At 43.5% G+C, this 21,437-nt stretch overlaps 1 protein-coding gene across 3 annotated transcripts in view; it reads right to left on the minus strand.

Annotated features, from left to right (window-relative positions):
• Positions 1-382: 382 nt before the first annotated feature.
• The window catches only part of CILK1 (ciliogenesis associated kinase 1), a 488,937-nt gene continuing 467,882 nt past the window's right edge, over positions 383-21,437 (minus strand). For all 3 annotated transcript variants that reach the window (XM_069606120.1, XM_069606118.1, XM_069606119.1), the window contains one exon: positions 383-8,228. In XM_069606120.1, the coding sequence (XP_069462221.1) occupies positions 8,077-8,228 (152 nt within the window). In that variant the 3' untranslated portion in view covers positions 383-8,076. The remainder of the gene's footprint in view (positions 8,229-21,437) is intronic.

Below are 21,437 nucleotides of genomic sequence, written 5' to 3' on the forward strand. Positions count from 1 at the left end.
GCTTAACCACACCACCACAACAACAATCAACCAACCAACCGATAGATCGCAACAACAGCACACAAGGACTCGCTTCGATCCTATATACACACCCAAGCTCAACGCACGGTGAAAACCGAACTGTGGCTGCCAACAATACACCACGTCTCACTTTCCTACGCCCTCTTCACCCACTAAACCATCCCCCCACCTTTTGTTTACAGATCCGCATGAGCGCCTGGAGACCAACTACGTTGGTGACAGTGCGCTACATAAATACCTTTAACATTGGTGACAGGAGCCATTACTATCCATCTAATAAGGAAAATTCAGAATTAGAACTATGCCAGGCAGCAAACAGAAAACAGTTCAGAAGTGATTCATGCACACGTGAAGTCTATCATTTCAATTATAATAATGTTTATTACAAAGTAATTCACATATTTTCCATGGGGAAAAATACCCAAGTTTAAATTGCAAAGACATGCGAGGTGGTTAACATCCCCCACATACATTTTAAGAAAGTTGAAATGAAGGACCACTTAACATTTTTTGTGTTCAAATAAATGCATAGAATTACACGTTTTTACAAAATTTGCAGCTAGACAATAGAAATGAATGCAAGAATGCTGATGTGGGTCATTTGTAAAGCCTGATATGTTGCATAAAACTAATTCTAACATAGTAGCAAAAGGGATGACCTCGTCTAGTGTGCCTTTACTTTGAAAAATAATTTCATACCATAAAAATTCCATATAAAAATATTGCTTTGCATCATGTCCATCTATAAACTACAATCTGCACTATTACGTCACTGGCAACATTGCAACAAAAAGATATAAAATATGTAATCGATGGCTTTATAATTGGTATATAAAGTTCCCTGGTGTGCACTACAAAGTGTGGCCTAACTACTGAGGACAGGGACAGGGTACTGTAAAGAATTTCCCGTTCTTACTGTGTCATGAGGCTGTCAACAAACATGTATTGGTGACCAGATAACTCCATGTGATTGTGACATTCGTTTGCAATGCCCAAACTGACTTTGGTTGTTAGTCTTGGTTCAAATAAATAGCTGAAATTGAACTTGAACACTCAAAAACTAAAATGTATAATAGGAAAGCTATAAACTGGAAAAGTGGTATCCCAGTGATAGTCACTCTATTTAAACAACTGAGATGGAAGGACTAGTTAATAAAGAAAGAGGAACGCATACACTGCAGCAGTGGAGGATACTTGTTTATGCATGTGTGTTCACTAGCGTGGACTAAGAGGGGACTGCATTTTGTTACTAGCAGACGGAGGCTAATAAAAAGGAAAGGACATAATGGAAATATATTTTTGAAATACTTTTTGCAAATTTCCCACGCTCCTCTAGAAGGTGATCAAGGTCCATAGGAGTATTGATATACAGTGTGAAGGTCAGATATAAGCTATCTTTTAGCTTGTACATTATATTCAAATCTAGTCTCAATTAATGAAAATAAGATGCTTTAGCTGGTTAGAAAAGTAGGACAAATGGACCATGCAGGATTAATAAAGAAAATCACCATCCTGCTTGCTAAGAAGCTTATGGAAATCACTTTCTATCAAACAGCCATAGCTTTAGTGTGTCTAACTTATTTGAATTAAGAGTTTTAGTCGCATGTCATTCGATTGGGACATCAAGAGCTTACTCATCAGCTAGGCGTTTCACTTAGTTCACAATCTTACAGGAGTTGGAAGCTCTTGCATACCTTGAACCACTTACTCCTTCCTTCCTTCCTTCCTTGCTTCCTTGCTTCCTTCCATGAGAATTCCCAAGCAAATTCAAGAGACCCATACACTGCATTATGTTCCTTCAAACAATGGTCACTTGACCACCTGTCAGATTACTAGAGCATGCCAAAGGTGGATTGTTCTACTGAATATATAGTGTTAGTTAACAAATCAACACCCATAATAGGAACTGGAATTAGTATTATTTCCGAAACTGAAAATTCAATTTCGGAAGCAGAAAATATGTAACAATGAATATATTGCTTTTAAAAGCAACTATTAACGGACAGTATTATTAATAGAGTCTCCTACATTTAAGACATTTTGAAGAATCCAGATCTTTGGTGGAAAGCTTCAATGCTGACGTAGGGTACAAGTTACTCACCACACCAACTCTGGTACACAAATGTATTCAGTCCCATCCAGACATATGCCTGGGACTCCAATGGCCTGATTGGCAGTACCACAATGCATTCCTCAGTACATGGCAAAAGAGACCTAAGCAGATGCACAGCCCAGCCCACACCTAAGCTCTGCAAGCCACAATCAACTGCATTAGTTCCTGTACTCCAGCAAAGTAAGTAATGGAGCTCAATGATTACAAAAGGGAATTACATTCATTTCCCTTCACATTGGAGTCCCTTTCACTGAAACAGAAACAACCTTAATCATGGACAACCCTTGGCAGGTGAAGTGGGTAGCAGCACCACCAGAATAATCCTAACCAAAAAGGTAATATCTATAGAAATACACTAAGTGAGGTTGGCAAATACGATGGGGAATAGCCTGGTTGGCTCATTTGATGAAACTCTGAAAGGTCACTGAAGCAGATTTGTTCTTTCGAGCTCGATCATACATTTTAGAAGCAGCCTGAACCAACAGGTTTTCAGAATGCAAGAGGTAATTCAGCTAGTAGGAGGCATTGCCTGGTTCTTTACACTATCTGGGTCAATGGATTCACGCTTCAAATTTGTTAAACAAAAACAGTTAGCCTGATTTTAGATTATTGACTTTTGGATTAAATGGGATTTCTACAATTGGCAAGAGCGAATAACAAAATTGTGGGGGCGCGGGGTGGTGGGGGCTTCAACCAATGCAGTACTCTATACATAGGGCTTCACCAACATTCCCACGTACAGATGGAGGATCCTTTTTTCCTCCAGTGAGATTAGAAAAGAAAGTAGGAAGACCAATTTCTTTGTTTGGGCAAAAATCAGACTCTTTAGGATAAAAGAGTTTGGATGCAGTGTTTTATCGTTTTGAAAAAAAATATCCAAGGTTTCTTGTCCAACATAACCTGTCACTCACTAATCCTGCATGTGGACCTTGCTTGTTATCTGTATATAATCACTGAAGTTGCTCAAAAAGAATGTGCACCATACTTTAAAAACATTCACATCCCAGACTAACAAAGTAGAAATGTGTGCAAGACCAGCAATGTTGGATAATGTTTTCCAAAGACACATGCAACTGCTCTGGAATCATTTTTCAGGCGCAATGAAACACATGTTCTGCCTGAATGGACTAATATATATTGTTTACTGTTTATTATTTCCATGCGGAAATGGAGCGAATTCTGCATAGAAAGGAGAGTGTTTGTAAGTTAGAAGTTCAGGATGGCAGCCCTCCAGTTAAAGGATTGTTGCGAGAGATAGCACAACCCACCTGCCCACACCTTCAATGTTTGGGAACTGTGTCCTTCCTGACCGGAAGAGCTTGTATTGCTGCAGTCATCATGTCAGAGTAATATATCCTATTTTGCTAAAAACAGGGAAACCTGGAAAACACACTGAATGGCATAAGAATGGAGGAAATGCATACAAGAACTAGTCAGACCAAGTTACAACATGATTATCAAAATACCAAAGGATGTCCCATACCAGCGACATATTGTATAACCCTGTTCTCCAGTGGTCAAATGGTACAGCTGAGAGTGTCCGTTTGTTAGTTTGTTCACAAAGAACATCACCTTTCAAGCAAATAAGGAAATGGTTTCCCTCAAAAGACAGAATGAAAGCCCTTAAATTGAAATTGCCTTAATCTCCAAACCATTGATATAGAGTAGATTCTCATCTGGAAACTACAGGCTTTGAACTTCTCGAGCAAATACGATTGTCCCCAGAGATTCTCTGGAAAAATCATTAGCTGTGACCCACAACTTTACAGAACAGATTCTAGTTGCAAGCCTGTGGAAGATGTCCTATATCAGCAAAGGCAAAAAAGGACCTCATCAGGTATGGGGTGCTTTCTCTGGTTCCCTTAAGCGGTCAAGCGGACTCTATTTTTCCATGCTTAACCGGACTATTGGAATGCCATCTATCAGATGTGGAACTATGAGCCTGGAAGATATTCACTCTTTTCTGAAGAGCCTGAATTATCAACAGATGAGAATGTTTACCTGAATTGTGTGTAAAAAACCGACTAAAGACCCGAGAGAAGTTTGGCTCACTTTAAGAAAGAGGCTCAAGACACACAATTTGCTAATAGTCTGGACTTAGAACGCATAGAAACCCCTACAGTGACAGCAGCCGTGTATCACCATTACCTTAGTATAATTCAATAATCACCTCGGATAATTGCTGCAAATGCAGCCATGACTGCGACAAATCGAGGAGCAGGAGTCAGGCGCTAAAGGTTTCTTTACTGAAAATAAATGCCATCATCAAAAACTAAACTGATAGACAAGTGGAAATGGCTACAAGATTAGCACCCAGAGCGACTATCTCAGTTATTTAGGTCAGATCAAGGGCCTTATTTGCTGGTATTATGACCATGTATGCGAGCCCTAAGATGCCTGCCACCTCACCATCCTCACCCCCTGTTGAACTCCCTTTGTTTTCCAAATTATATATATTTTTTAAATGTACATTTTTGTCCCCGCCACTGCATTACCTCTGGCCTTTCCTGCCATGAAATAAAAAAGGGGCCCTTATCTGAGCTCCTTCCTTTTTGGAACGAGGCAGTCTTCTTACTTTGGGAAACAATGTATTTCTGGAACAGACGTTTGCTCGCAAGTGGCGCTTGAAAGAAACATTGCGTTTAACAAGTATTACATGTTGAAGTTTTAAGTAATGGCACTCGCTTCGCTCAACTACTCCTTGAGACTGGATGCCCATTACTGGGCGGTATAGTGCACCCCCAAGGTGCTTAACGATGAATTAGCATATAAACTTAAGCATCTTAAAGCTTGGCTGGAGAGAACCAGCATTCTTATTGATGAGATGACTATATGCGCCAGTATAAGCAATCAAATCATAATATTGGGTGGCCATATAATTCCCTTTGAGTTTCAGAGAAGCAATGGGACATTACTCGTTCCTGCAATCGTTTGAGTTCGTTAGGGCCTGGGACAGTTATCCAACATAGTGTTGGGGGTATTCCTGCTGGAATGCTTTGCCTTCAGTACTTCAGAGTGACCAGTAGTTCATGTAAGTACCATCTTGGTATTTGGATAGTACCATTTGTCAGTGCTTGCAGAAATAGATTTTTTGGCACTGATCTATGCATAGATGGGATTGTACACAAAGAACAGGCTGCATAAGGTAGTGTAACCTCTAGAGCCAGACCATATAACTAAGACAAAGAGGGCACCTTGGAGATGTTCCTAAAATTAAGTCAAACCACCTGCAGGATTAAGAGAGGGTTGAAGCGCAGGGTATGACCCAGTAGCAGGAACCAAGTGCACTCTAAGATTAACTGAGAAAGCACTTTGTTGACAACCATAGTGATCAGGTTGGGAGACCGTGTGCAGACTACAAAGTCCTGAAATCTAGGAGAACACTAGACTGTTGGAGCACTCATTACAGCAACCAACCAACTTAAGAGCAGTGTGGATTGACCATAGTATACACACAGAAAGCAGCACTTGTGGTAATTCGACGAGTCATTGTATACAGTGTTCGTAGCCATAAACTGGAAACCCAGTAAGTGCTTCCATTAAATAAAGTGTGATAAAACGTAATGCTCTGGGTTGATCTGACCAAAAGACCACAAGTGCAGTGCATTCGCTCAACTAATAAAGGAAACAAATGAAATGATGCTGTGGAGGCTAAGCTACAAATGTAGAGATGTGGCATGGGCTTGGTTTGGTGTGAATGTGTACAGACCTTTTCTAGCCATACACTATGGTATGTGCGTTAATATACAAATCATGAGATCAAATGTCTAAATTAGTTCAGTCATTGGACAAGCTTGGAAATAAGTTAGTCTATTAAAAAACAAATGAGATGTGAAAGACATTGGACCTCTACATAAATGTCAATGAAATGATGACCTTTTGCCTGTTGCCATATTTGAATTACCAGTCCGTGACAACCATCCGAGGATCACCGGAATGAGTAGGAACCAAATAAATGTGTCAGAACGTCTTGCCTGCAGTCGCAAAGCACACTCTGGTGGCGCTGGTAGAAGAAGGTTCCCATTCCATCATGGCAGCTGCGTTGCTCCACCCTGACCTCCCAAGATGGCTGCCACCACAGAGCATCAGAGGGAAAGCGACGTGGCCCGCTGAAGGCACACCAACCTTGCTCTGCCTACAAGAATCACTGGCACCAGTAAGCCCTTGCATTGCAACTGTTCCCCTGTTGCCATAATGCTCGTTTCCCTCCTACCTCGTTTTCTCCTTGCTGCTTGCCTCTCTCTGAAGTTCCTGTTCTCCCCTGATGCTCTTGTCTAATTTCGTTCTGCTGCTCCTGATTACCTCTGTTGGACTTCTTCACTGCTTCCTCCCCATTCTTTTTGCTATTCTGCTCCAGCCTTTGCCCTACCGTTGCTCCAGCCCTCTCGAGGGTCTGTGCATACTTAGCTACATCCTTTTGCCTTGCTGACTTGGATTGCGTTTCTACTGCAGGGTTTTCCCCATGCCAAGATCTGCCCTTAGGCTCAGCCTCTCCCTAACCCCTCTTCAGTCACTGGTCGGGGTGGCCTCCCGAAAAAACAGACTCGTTCTGTTCCCTGACCAGATCCAGAAAAGAGCACAGGTAAGGAAGAGGGTGGTTGGGGTGGCCTCCCGAAAGAACAGACTCTTTCTCTTCCCTGACCAGACCCAGAAAGAGCACAGGTAAGGCGTGCATCTGACAGAAAGCTACATTGTTTTATGGCGAAAAAAAACAGTATTACCATTATAATATTTAAAATAGATGCATAACGATTTGGCACAGAGAGTTAAGCCTTCAACTGGTATGCAAAATGAATACCATATAATGATTTACCAGCCCATATACATTAAACACTGCAAAAGTCCCCATTTTGTAAATAGCCTTTCTGCAAATATGGCAATGGAACTGGCCCTGATTGATTGTACTACACCTACATCCCTTCCAGGAAACAAGAAGAATAGGTTCTTCTTGTACATTATCGGACTAACAAGAAAATAAATAGAAATACCTTTTGCTGCTTGTCTATTGCTAAAATATTAAGATTAGCAAGCCGCTTCTTTACAAGACAACTTTGTCAAAAAGAACCAGCACAGTAGGAAGAACTCTAGCGGACGACACCCTGAAAACAAAGCGCATAACTTGCATGGTTGCCCATTAAAATCAACACATACAATATAATTGCAAATATGGCACAGTAGATTTTTGTAGCATGGCAAGCATGTGAACAATGTTGCTTGAAAAAATATGCGAAACACCACCTTAGACAAAATCATTAACAAAAAAAATATCCTTAACAACTGGAGCATTGCCAGTACAAGGACATTGTTAAAAGTTCCTGCATTTCCATGCCTGTACAAACTTCAAAAATGGTTAGTACATCAACTTTCTATAAAGTGTGAGAGATTAGATGCTGTCACTATTTAAAATTAGAGCAAGTCTACTGGAAAGATGCATCTTTCAACATACTTAACTATCCCTGTAGTGTTTTACTGCTAAAAGATTAACTCCTGTTGAAATAATTTTCAGACTAACCTTTTAATACTACCTAGTACATTGTGGTTGCATATGTTTTGTTTCCTGGAATGTGATGTATAAAATATATAGTTCAAAAAGTCGGTATTATTGGTGAAAAATAAATTAGAACAAAAACGGTTACAAAAGAGGTTATGCAAAATGCCAAAAAACAAATAAATAAAAATATATTTCTTTTTAGAACTTCGCTGGCCCCATACATGATATCAAAATACAATTTGTACAAATATATTTTGCAGAAAATTGCATTGCAATAAATACAATTAAAATAAGGTTCTAACGTGCAGCCAAGTATAGATGCCATTTTCTGTTCTTAACGGAATATAAAGTTCAAGCAACAGCTCTAGCTTTGTCCATTTTGTGATGAAAAATACATCCGCCTAGTCAGGAGAAATGGGTGTGTGACCACAAAAAAGGTGTCTTGCATGCTTTATCTCTGCCCTCCATATTTAGACATCCAGTCAATCCGTCCATTCACAGGCTGAACGGCCGGGGGCCTCGGCATCAGGCCACGGGTGCTCTTTGATGGTGGATTAAAAGAGGGGTGTCCAAGAAATGGCCTGTTCTTCAGAGATGTGTAGCCTGTAAAAGCAGATGGATCAATATATGAATGCATTCTAGAAAAGGCACATTAAAACAGGGTGACTAAACACTTTTATACCAAATTGTGACAGTTTTGGTTTGGCGACTGTTACTACAGAACGTAATTGCCACATGGATTATAATTCTTTCTTGATGTCATGCTGAGAAAATATAAGCAACCGGAATCTTAAAATCTTTGAACGTGGAAATCAAAAAGGACACCAATTATGACTACACATGTTCTGTGGAGTTAGAAAACCAGGATCAGTACATACTTGTAATACAGAACTAGGTCAATGCTTGTTGCCATCCAAATAAATCCAACCTAAAACAGCCTAACCACCGCTTAGACACCTGAAAATACATTCTAGCAACCAATAAAGTGAAAATACACAGCCACTTAAGGGTAAAAGTAGGCTTGGGAGTTATGAGACCTTGTTGCACCACAGCCATGTCTCTTCTGAATAAAAGCGCCTGCTCAATACTATCCAATAGGAAATAAGAGATGAAGGGCTTTTAATTTGTGGGACGGAGTACTCGAGAACCTCTGTCAAAAGCAAACTATCTTTTTGTATGTCATAAATGAGAATACAAAATCACACATAAGAAAATGTCTAAATGCGAGGGTCCTCAACTTCAAGATAACTGTGACATAGCGAATACCCTGACTTGATCAAGAGGAGATAGGACCCCGTTTCCCCCCACCACCTCTCAGCCTTGAGTGGGCAGCTTAGCATGGAGAAATCCAGAGGCAGTTCCATCAGGGAGAGAAAGATGGTGAAAGATTGAGAGGGCCCCAATTCCAGCCCCCCACGTTTTTTCTTTTTCTTTTTTACTTTTATTTATCAGAAAGAGTTACATCGTAGCGGAGCCATACCATAGACATTTCAAGGAGCACCAGACATAATTACAATGTACAGTTACACATATGGCAACGGGTATGATGAATTATGGATAAGATGGGGGCGTAGTGTCTACATCGGGTAGCAGACTGCATAAATATAGCCGAAACAGGGTCCATATATCCATGGGTCGACAGGTTGAATGGACAGTCAATACAAATTCTTCCTCATTCTCGTTCACCATTGACAAATCTTCAAGAAAGTCAGTTCAATCAGGTTTCCCTGCGGACCTCCAGCATTTCAAGATACATTGTTTTGCAACGGCACATGAGATTAAATAGTCGCCTTGTGGTTTCTGCCACCTTACCAATATCCCCAAACAGATATTTCAAGGGAGATAGGGATGCTGGGATCGACATGATTTCCTCCAGAGGTTCAGCAACTTCCCCACAGAATTCCATGACCAAAGGACATGTCCAGTTCATGTGGTAGGCATCTGCATTTGGTGCATTACATTTCAGGCATTTTCCCGTACAGCCTTCCACAAATTTGGTTAATTTAGCCGGAGTATAGTGCAGTTGATTCAATATTTTAAATTGCATCAGTCGTAGCCCTGAGTTCATGGATACATTTTTAGTGAGTTCAATGCCCATATCCCGCTTCCAAACCCCTTTGATAGTGTTGCGGGAGGTGGAGTGTGCTTGTACTAGAGAGTATAACATCGAGACCGCTCTCCTCTGTCCCACCCCCCCCCCCCCATCAGTCACCATGGCTCTTATACATTCATGGGTTGGAGGTTCCAAGGGAAATGACGGCCATCTAGCGGCAAATGCAGCCTTCATTCAATGAAATTGAAAGCGTTTGAGTTGCCCATCTACCACCGTCTCAAGAAAGTCTAAGTTCACAGTACCATCTGGGAACATATCCCGCATTTTAAATTCCCCCCTTGTCTCACTCTATGCCTCCTAAGCAAGATGCTCACCAGATTCTGTTTTCCATGGTGCCAAAATACAAGACCTGTGCAACGGCAAGAACTGGCAAAGAAAATGGTCCTTCAGTGCCACACGCTGGATGCATTGTGACATCAGAGAACTGGAACTGGCCGAGAGAGCAACCCTCCAGCATCCATAGCTTACTGATTCGATGCCAGAGGCGGACGGCCAGCGAGGGGGGGGGAGAGAGGCGGCAGGGAACTGCTGTTCCTGCGCAGCTGCAGAAATAACCACTCACCATTACCCAGCCTCAACAGCAAACAACCCTGAGCAGCAGCAAGCCCCCTAGACCACCACGGACTATAAAAAGGGGCACAGACCGCCCCTCACAATCTGCTTACCTTTGGGGGATCCAGACCAAAGCACCCCAACACGTACTTGGATATCGAATGATCGGTTCGCCATCGCTATTCCGCAGCTAGCCCACAGAGAAAAGGGGTAGGGCTTAGGACATTATTTAACATCTTTGCGATTTTGAACATCCCTGTGCAGGGAAAATTGGGCCAGGTTGGTTAGGGTAAGGGATCAGGAAGGTGTGGGTTGTTCGAATGAGGACAGAGGAGGAGGCAGCAGATTAAGAGACCAATAGGAGGATGAAAGGAGAAGCAGAGTGTGCAGCCGATTTGTGGAGCAGGCTGAAGTATTGGTAAGTGAGTGCAAGTGATACTGTCTGGTGAACATGTGTGAGTTTAACGAGTGTGGCTACAAGATAAACAGTAGGGAGTGTTTATGAAGTGCATGTGTGAGTAAGAGGTGGGATGGAGTGGTAGTTGTAGTGTGGAAAAGGGAGCTGTAGCACAGAGGCTGTAGTGTGGAGGCGGGAGCTGTAGCGCAGAAGTGGGAGTTGTGTCAGAGAGAGTAAGAACATGAAAGGGTGGAGGCGAGACATAGAAGGGGTAAGATACAGGGGGACAAAGGAGAACGAGTGCAGTAGGGAAGGGTGGAATTTGAGGAAGGGGACAGTGAGGAGAATACCAAGCAGTGAGAGGGAAATGAATACGCAAGTGTTTTGGAATGGAGATCGAGTTGGGCAGAGTGTCTGTAAGGCACAATCTAATACACCTTTAGATTATTAACCACAGTTTAGGAGACGCCCGAGAGAGTTTAGATAGCTAAGGTATCCCACCTTTAGGTCATGATTTCGAGTTGAAGTGGGAGAATGGGAGAAAAGACTCCCCCCAATCTCCTCGCGTCCCTGGCCCAGAGGATCGCGGCCCAGACACCCGCCACGAGATGAAGTCGTCTATCTACCAGACGACCAAATACCCTGGTTCAAGAACATACGGATGTGCCCACCAGCCTGCCCGCCAGCCTGCCCTACTCAAGCCGACACCTGCGGCATGGATGAACTCGACTAAACCCTCAACAACAAGCTCATACATCGTTAGAGATGCCATGACGACCTAGCCAACTGTCAAGAACACACGTGGAACCATGCATATTCCACACTCCCACACCAATCCACACGAAGAATATACTCAGTGCTATGACGTAGGTGACGGATACACCCACTGACGCGCATCTTTATTATTTTTCACATAGGTTTTCCGAAATGCAGAAACACAAGACGCACAAAGCACTCGTTTACATGCTTGCTGACGCTTCTCCCGACCCTTGCATTTTGATGAAAATACGACGAAGACATGATACTGCCTATGAAGCCATGTGACACCGCAACATAAGTGCCGTGCATTACACATCCCCACCTATGAACCAGGCCCAAGTAGGCCGCGAGCAAGAGCCGCCATGGACACTGAACGAGCAAGAGTACAAGTGCTGACCATGCAGAACGAGCCCAGCGAGAGCTGGCAGCCAAGGGAGCGATGTTGCAACTCGTATGCTACCAGCCGACGCCAAGGTCACACCTGTAAGCAAAACCAGGCACGCAGAGGCAAATACAACTTTAAATGTGCAACATTCTGCCTCAGCCACGGTCTCTCCTCACGTGACCAAGCCAAACCTGATTAGGTGCCAGACCCACGAGGGAGAAGTCGCCTGGGTCCCACGTCTGGGACACAGGCTGCAACAATGAAATGACCCAATGGACACCTACAGCGATGGGAATGGTCTGCTCTCAAGCCTATGAGCAAATCCACGCATTGTCTGCACGAACACATAGTTACATATTGTTGCAGATGACAGGTACACCGCGAGCTGGGAACAACGATGGTCCCAGGCTGGGGGGCTCGCGAGTGGACCAATCAGTACATGGGAGCACTCATCACTGACGCCACTAACATTAGCCAATCATTAGGGGTCTTCGTGTAACAATTTTCAAGTATCTAATAGAAGGGACAACCCAAGTATACCACCTGACTGACCCTCAACCACTAACAATGCTCTCTATATGTATGCTATACTAACCCTACCACTCGAGGAACCAATCCAGAGTAGCAATAGGTTTTTCGCTAACTTTCCCAGGTGACGCAAGTAGCGCGTCATACTGAGGCAAAAAGGGGCCTGCGAGCCCCACGAATTTCGAGAGTCTGGACGGACGCGTACGATCCTAGACCCATCCCTGCCGTTGTTCAATAAACAGCAGAACCACCTTGCTTCTTGTGTGTGTCTCATACTCATTTTTGGGAAACACGGGAGGAGTTGGGGCCTCCCAGCCCGGAGGTCCGCGGAAGGCCCAGCCGACCCCGGGAGAAACTCCCCGACACAGTACAAGCCAGAACCTAGATAGTGAGGGGGTAAATAATCGCTATATACTAACCTGGGGTTAGAGACGTCTGAGTTAGGGAGGAGTGCTTTTCTAAGTAAGAGTGAGAGACAGAGGGTCCACTGAAATCTTAATGAAAACATTTCAACCATCACATAGCTGCGTATTTCCTTCGCCATCTGAGACAGAACATGATGCGCAACGATGGAATCTAGAGGGAACAGTCATATGGACAATGCACCCCGTTTTAGTAAACTCAGAAACTGGGCAGTAGTTCAAATTATGTCTTTATGCATTAAAAAAAAAGAGATGATGCGCCAGACAAATGTATTCTTGCCTTGACACACCATTCCCTCTAATGGCTTGTGTGTACTGGACCTAATAAGCAGACTTGGGTAGAGGCACCCCGACAAAGTAGTACTAGCTGGAGCACATGGAGAAACAATAGGAGGGATTGCTGCATCTCAACTGTGCATCTCACAGTGGAAACTGATGACTGGCATTATTGCGTCGCCTTAGAAGGGTGGAAAAAATTCCCATAGTGAGGTGGAAATCAGTTACAAATATTGCACAGGGAAAGAAGGTAGAATATTTTTCTATCATGGGATCAAGCGGACTGATCACATCGACATAGAAACTAGGAGAACTACTGAATTTTTAGCATGGGAGCATGGGAAATACGAGACCTTGAGGAAGAGCAGGAAGGATTTGAGAATATCAGGGCAAATGGGAAGAGAACAAGGTGTAGGAATGTCCCCCGCCCCGTAGACACGCATAACCGAAGAAAATACAACCTGCTAGGGAAAAAAGGCCCAATACACCTCTTGCGAGGATAACAAGGTTTATTCCACAAAAATAGATGCACAACAAATAATTCTGCTGCCGCGGAACGTTCTGCCAAAATCTGTATGAGCAGAACCTTATGAAAGTACATGCTGTTTTTAATGACGCCATTAAATACAGAGAAAACCTGTGTTGCTTGTTGGTGAGAGCCTATATACATGGTCAGCCTGCTCCATAGGGGATGCCAGGCCATTGGTCCCAGCCCCGTCTGCCCATCTTCCTCCACTTGGGCGACATTTCGTCTCTCATCAGTGCGAAGCAGAGTAATTGGCAAACATTAAAAAACAATGCATCTTTATCTATGCAACAGTGCACCTAGTATAAGCAGACACAGATCTGGTGGGGAGGGGGAAGCTGAAGTCACACAAACTCACACACTTCCCTCGTTTCCAGGCAGGCTGGCACTTCTCCAAGGTCCCCCACCCTTGTTTTGGGCTATAGTTTCATCCCCCCCTGCACCTCACAGCACAAATCACATGACCTAGAAGTGAAGGCAGGAACGCCCCGCTTTCTGATCTTTTCGATCGATCAGGGAACAGGTTTATGGTCAGTGGTCTGGGGCTGGCTGGTACCTTGGATTTCAGAGGTCTGAAATCTGGGGTATTTGAGTGCCATAACTTACACTGGGGCTGGAGACCGTGCCCTCCTTCTCGTGGGATTGTATCACACAAAGATGCTCAGCCCTCTCCATGTAGCCTTGCAGGGCACCATCTTCCGAGAGCACAAAGGTTGGCAACATTTTTAGGACAATGAAGGATTTATGGATCGCTGTGGCTCTGGATTCTCTCAACAGTGCCTCGGGATACAACATGGTATTTTCCTCATGTTGGTGACCTACGCCTGGGATGTTGGCTGCCGCGCTGCTTTTAGGCCTTGTGTTTCAATATGGCTGCTCATTTCTAACATGGCGTTTGTTTGTGGGTGTGCACTACATCTAAAAAGCATGCAATAACAGGATTGTGACGAGTGCTTATGACCCCTCCCTCACCCCTGATCTCTTATCTTTCCTCCCATGGTTTGCATCTTATTCTGAAGTGCTTGGGGGTGTGGGAAGACTGCGTGCCCTTCCCAACAAAGGCAATAGGAAAAAGGGCTAACTTTCAAAAAGCAAGGAGTAATTAATTACACGTGGAATGATTAAGTATTAAAATAATGGAAGTGGGTATTAGAAGACGTTCTGTGTTAAAGAAATGGTCCCTGTTCCTCATAGACAGCTACTGGGGCACATAGGCTACTCCAAGGACTGATTGGGTGCTCTGTGGTCGTATGGTTGCCAGGGTTAGTTCCAGAAGAGATTGGGGGAGAACATATATAGAACTGTGTGGAGAGAGACGGCCTGATTTCCAGCAGCTGTCGGCATGCAACAGGCTTTAGAGGCTTTGTTGGACTTAAGGACTGTAGGTAGAGCAAGTTTGTTGGTACGCCTGATGGCACCGTTCCCGCCACCCAGGCCGAGGCAGAGTAGCAGAGAGCCAGTAGTCAGGAGGACAGCCTAGTTGGGGTGCCAGCTGCAGCCTTACCTGCAGCTCCACAGCTGCGCAGGAAGGGACGAGGAGACCTTTAGTGGGGGTTGCAGGATTCAAGAAAAAGAGGATTGCTAAAGCCAACAATTCTATTTTTGTGATGGAATTCGATAAGCATTTTAAAGGCACTGTTATCTCATTCCCTTGTACTCAAACCATTGGTCAGCTGTTGCCCCCTTCTGGCCTTTTAGTACTATAATTTGCCATAATATGCACTGGAAGTCAATCAAATAATAACAGGCAGTTCCATCTCACCCTCTACTAAAATCATTGTCCGTTACTGCCAATGAAATTCAGGTACTTGCACCAATGTAATCAAAATGCCCAGGGGGTGTTCGTGTGCATCCCAATGTGAACCCAAAGCTATAGATTGCCCATCACCGTTTTATACATGGCTGGCCCCCCAATTCAAAGGTGGTCAGAACGTTAGAACGGGTGGCAGGGCTTTTTCAGTTGCAGCAGCAAAAGTACCTGGAATTGCCACTATAGATGGCCAGCTCATCCTTTGGAGACACCTTAAGATAATGGGTTCCTTTTCCCGGAGTATACAACTCCCTCAATAGTCCAAACAGAAAGGAAATCTGCTGATTCCAACACTGTCCAGAAAAGTTGCTTTTTAGAGTGGGTAGAGCAGCACTTTTACCCTAGAGGATAGCGCACCAAATGGCCACTTAAGTGGTTTCTGAGCACTGTATACATAAAAAATAAAATGTCACGCAAATACCACCACTTAGTTATGGGTTTATTAGTACAGCAACCTTGTAATGATGCTGGTACTGACCACTTGTCTCTGCTTGTGCACCAAAAGGTCTGGATCCCAGTGGACTCTGCAAACCACCGGGTCAAATTTCAGGCCTGCGTTAGGTAGGTTCCACAACGGTCCAGGAAGCAGCATTCCCGAGGGAAATCTGCGCAAATAGGGTTGAGCGCCATTTGTGGGAGCATGTTACATGCTGCTGTTCTTATATAGCTTAAGCCTCAATAAGTCCTCAAGGTCTGGTATCCTATCCCACTGTGTAATGTTTGTTTTTATCACCGTTTGAGAGTCGAACAGGTTATATAGGCTAACTCCATAAATCTTGTACATTGTTTTTGAAATTTCAGGAGGAGGCAGTTAGATCCCTTTTGAAACATCTGACTGAGATGGTACGTCAGTGAGAATTGACCAGAAGTCAAAAGTTTCTTATAAATGAAAATCCATTTTTTCATGTGTTGAGCCCACCAAGAAAGCAGACATGTCTTCAGAAGAATGACACTGATGGGCACCAATCTGGTTACTCCTAGAACCGCTTTAAGAATACGGCCCTCAAGGCAGTCAAAATACTTTGTTAGAGAGAATTGTCAATTCAGAGCTGTAAAGACACATAGGAGTGACCTTTAAACTACAGAAATCTATAAAGGGTAACGGAAAAGGCGCTAAACTTGTGCTGGATGAATTTCATAAAGGATAGACTGAATCTAATTTTCTCTTCCAGTTTCACCTTAAATTTAAGCAGGGCATTTCTAGCTGAGAACACAAAACCCAAGTAGCAAGACCTTGGACACCCTTATGTCGTTTATAAACCAGTTGTGCTTTTTCAGTTTACGCTCTGACGTAATTGTCATCACAAAGGATTTAGCAGGATTGATTACCAGTTGGTTCGGTCTTAGAAAACGTGTAACTCCATTCAGCGAGTATTGCAAACCTACTGGAGGGAAGTCCATTAATTCCGGTACATCTGCATATCCAATGCAAGGCACTCCAGAGGCCCGACATATACAAGTTGAATAAGGTGGGAGCGATCACACAACCTTGACGGACAACTCGACCCAACGGCACTGATATTGATAGTACCTGAGGGTGTTTAGTCCGACCCGGGGCTGGTTATTTGAGTACAGCAACTGAAGTATCCCAGACTCTGCACTGCAAGATTATTCCACAACCCGGACAAATTTACATTATGAAATGCAGAGGACAGATCCAGGACAGCCACTTAAAGTACTCTGCCCGTACAACCACTAGCTAGTGACATACACAAAACCAGGGCCATACCTCTCTCTGCGGTTCCAATACCCCTTTCATAGCCGGTCTGAAAAGGACTATACAGGTTGTTTGTCTCTGCCCATTTAGTGAGATTTTTTAGTAAAATTGTTGCCAAAATATTCAAGGATGTGTCTATCAAAGAAATTGGACGATAGCTAGTAGGGTCAGTTCTTGACTTCTTGCACATTTTTTTGAAAATCGGAACATTATGGTTTGGTTCCAGAAGGTCTGTATAACAAAGCTACAAACTACTTGATTAAACAATATAAGGAGGATCTAAGTATATAGCCCACTGCTGTTTTTTAATAAGCTATTAGTTATGCCATCCTGTCCGCAGGAGCAATTTGTCTAACTTTTAGTTCCTCGATCTCAAAATTGTGTGATCATATTGTACTAAATGTCTTGATGCTGTATTTCCTCCCCAGATTGATTTTCCTTAGTGCTGATTTTAATCGAGAAATACTGAATCCAATCTTCTTCTGTAACACAAGAAGACTGAAGTGGAGATTCTTATAGTCCTCCAGATCCGTCTCATGTCCTTCTTCGTGATATCAGTCAGAAGGTATTGGTTAATTTTAATGTAACTCTGTAGTACATGATGTTTTAACCAATTTTTAAATTTCTGCCTCAAAATAAGTGTTTTTGTTCTCTTTACGATCCTTATTTTAAAATGTATTAATATTCCTTACATCCGACAGTAACTCACGCTTCCTAAGATTTATAACTGGACCGTGAACAGAATGTTTGTTATCAACAAAAACACGTAGTTTCCAACAGACCTCGTAGAGAGTACTAGTTTTCAACCTCCCCATTAAGCTCTGAAATTCTGCGGGAGAAGAGTGGATTAGTCGCTCCTCCTCTGTTCAATTGTCCCACCACGTCACTAGATGAGAATTGACCTTCTCACTATTCTAGCTCACATGAGAAACTCGATTTCCTGGATAATTAGAGACCAGATTATTACAGCAAAGAAATGCATCAACTCTCCTCTTAATAGAATATCAAAGAGCAGATTCAGCATTGCCTGATCACTGCGATCCATCCTAGATATCTCAAAAGAGGTTATCATTTCTTGGTCGATGTTGGCCAGATAGATGTAATCAATAAGTGATTCCAAACCAGGTTGGATCCAATATAGGTCCCTTCTTAAATATCAAGCTGACCTGGAGGAAACTCCCCCCTCGTCAGGAACTGTTCCCAAATCACACAGTCTCGTCCCTTTTTCCCCTGAATCTCGAGGCCGTCTGTTGCTATAATTGTATTATCGCAGTCGAGACCCTGGAGGCTATTGTCCACCTTCAGACAAGTAGAATTAAAATCCCCACCAATGATTATGGAGTTGGACCCCGCTTGCTTGACCAAGAAACCAGTATATTTTTGATGACGTTGGTGACTTCTTCTACTTTGGCACGAGCATGATTATAATAGATGTTAAAAACTAAAGGTCGTGCCTCCATCCCTCTATATTTTATTTGTATTGATTCACAAAATAACCTACCCTGTTTATTTTTTTATAGCTGTCAACATGCCACCAAAACGCCTACCCTCCTCTTCTTTATTTGCATTCTTTGCGGAAGTAAGATATCCGTTTATAACTGAATTAACACTGAGCCATGACTCTTGAATTAAATCATGTCGTACTGATTAAAGGTTACACTCTTTTGGGAACCCAGCAAGCATTTATAGACTTGTGAATTCCAACAGAGTAATTTACAGCATTCTTTATCGGAAGCCTGGCCTAAGACCTGAGGACGAAGGAAGAAAGGAAGACAATCATCCCCAACTGTGTGTCTTTTTCAAAATACACTTACCTCCGCCCTTCATTGTTAACAGATCACTTGATATTGGTATAACTTATTTCTCACTGCATGCTGAATTTCCTCATTTCCATCTATGTTGTTTGACTACAGTAACTTTCAACTCCTCTCTTCAGAATGTCCTCATGTTTGTTACAGACCAGGCTTTTTATCAACTTAGAAAGAGGGAAAAATAGCCAGCTGATTTAATATCTATTGAGACCTATATGAAAAACATGGAGGTTGAGGGAACATATTGCATATGGAGAATAGACTACGTCTGGAGGGGTTTAGAGAAGCTTGAAAATCCTGTATGGAACCTGTCGTAGAAGTGACTGAAAATTATAGCAGCCAACGTAAATTTGACCCGTCAAGCAGTGATGGAAATCAAGAAGATAAAAGATCTGTTCCACAGTGCATGGCAACAGTGTACCCCTCTTTTGCATCTACCTCTCCCACTAATAACTCCCCATGTCCCCCTTTTCCCACAGAGCCAAGATCAGAAAGGGCCCCCAATAGTGACAGAAGGGAGCTATACAAGACCACTTACATTAAATTACATTACTGGTATGGGAAAAGCGACAGAGGGGTAAAGGTACGAGGAAGAGGGAGGTGGGGTAAAGGGGTGCTGGGATGAGGAAGAGTGAGACATGGATAATGGGGTACTGCAAAGAAGAAGAGGGAGGCGGGGTAGTGCAATGGATTACTAATGGGATACTGGGACAAACAAAAAGTAAGTTAGGGTAACGGGGTACGGGTACTGGGCCGAGGGGAGTGGGGTTAATGGGGTACCTGGATGAGGAAGAGTGAGGCAGGGCTAATGGGGTAGACGAGGAAGCTGGAGTCGGAGGGAGGATAATGTAATGGATCGCAAATGGGGCACTGCGATGAGGAAGGTGGGTTAATTCAATGGATTACTAATATGGGATGGGGACTTGGAAGAGGGAGGAATGCTAATGCAACAGATTACGAATGGCGATCTGCCGCCGTAAATGATGTTTCCTGCAACCTACATGGTCAGGGTGTTGGCAGCAGGGATTCCTCCTAAATCACATTCTGCTTAGTCCATGATCCGCCCTTAGACAACAGAACTATCCCCTAAATTGCACATACGGTAACTTACATGTTCAAGCTTTAGTCAGCAGAACTATGCCCCCAATTTGCATCTCCTGTTCCAGATATGGTCAGGTTGTAGACAGCAGAGCTATTGCACATATCATACATACTCAAACTTTAGAGAGAGGGGATAACCCAATCTCTGCCCCTTCCTCTCTTTTGTAGTGTACATAGCTGTTTAGGGGTGAGGTGGTACCTTCCGGCCTGTAGGAGACCCCCTGTGGTAACAGCTCACACCTTATGCATATGCTAATCTAGACATCCCTTCCCTACTTTGAAAATGACAACGCTAATACATGTATTTCTGCCCTGGTTACATCATTTAGCTGTGGCAAAAAACCTTGCAGAGACATCAACCAGAGACCCTACTGAGCAAGGCACCCGAGACTGCAGCATTATTGGAATGCCCATCCCATATCCCTACCCACCAACCAACCCAAACCCATGTCACTGCCAGCATGTGGCTCTTCATCTCTCTGCTGCTGCCACACAGCCTTTAGGCCAAGGGGTTGCGTTTTCAAAGACTCCACACATCACCTATCATTTATGCTTCTAACTTTAGCATAAGGAATCCCCTGCAACGTTGCAGAATCACTCAGATACTGAAGTCCTGGTGCTGCTTCAAAACCTGGTAAGGGGGAGAGGAATGTTATTTTGGCCTGTGTGAGAAGTTTGGGGCGTGTGGCAGATAGCAGGTTAGACTGCCAGGAGGAATGGGGATTCTGGCCCTGCCCAGACCATCTGACAAATGACTTCATGCCGTGCCTTTTGACCGGCAGTATTCCCAGCATGACGTTGGGCACATCACTTGAGCATGCTAGAGTGAGGTTTGAGGTGCCTCTCAACCAGCCATCTAGCATACTAATAAAGGCAAAATCGACAACTATGGGCCTCAAATTTCAGGTCTTTCTCTCTGAATCAAAGGTTCTCGTCTCCAAAAACCCTTAACAAGTAGCCTATAGTAACAGAGCCAAGTCTCCAGACTGCCTCTTCCCTTCATCTGCTGCCAGCTTGCAGATGCTTGCTTTGTTGCAAATGTGAAGCAAAGCATGAGAGAGGGAGAAAGAGAGAAAGTGAGAGGAATTGACAGAGACAATGTGAAGTAGTGAAATGAGACCTGTCTGCAAGAGGCAAGTGGAGGAAGTGCAAGATTGGAGGTTGTTTTGCCTTGTAAGGCCTAATCCACTTTCCCCTGACTAACCCACTCCCCTCTAAGATTTCTTACTACCTCACATTGAACAAACACATAGTCCTGCCACAGACGGCCACCACATCAAAACTAACCAAACCATGACTAAGCTCTCGTTAGCTCTTTCGGACTTTCCCACATCAGTGACTAACCAGACTGACAGTGTTGTCGTGTACCAGTTCTTGGGCTCTTCCTCATTGTTAACATATGCACAATTTTCTCT

The sequence above is a fragment of the Ambystoma mexicanum genome, chromosome 4p (assembly GCF_040938575.1).
Source record: "Ambystoma mexicanum isolate Mex_15411 chromosome 4p, UKY_AmexF1_1, whole genome shotgun sequence".
NCBI lineage: Eukaryota > Metazoa > Chordata > Amphibia > Caudata > Ambystomatidae > Ambystoma > Ambystoma mexicanum.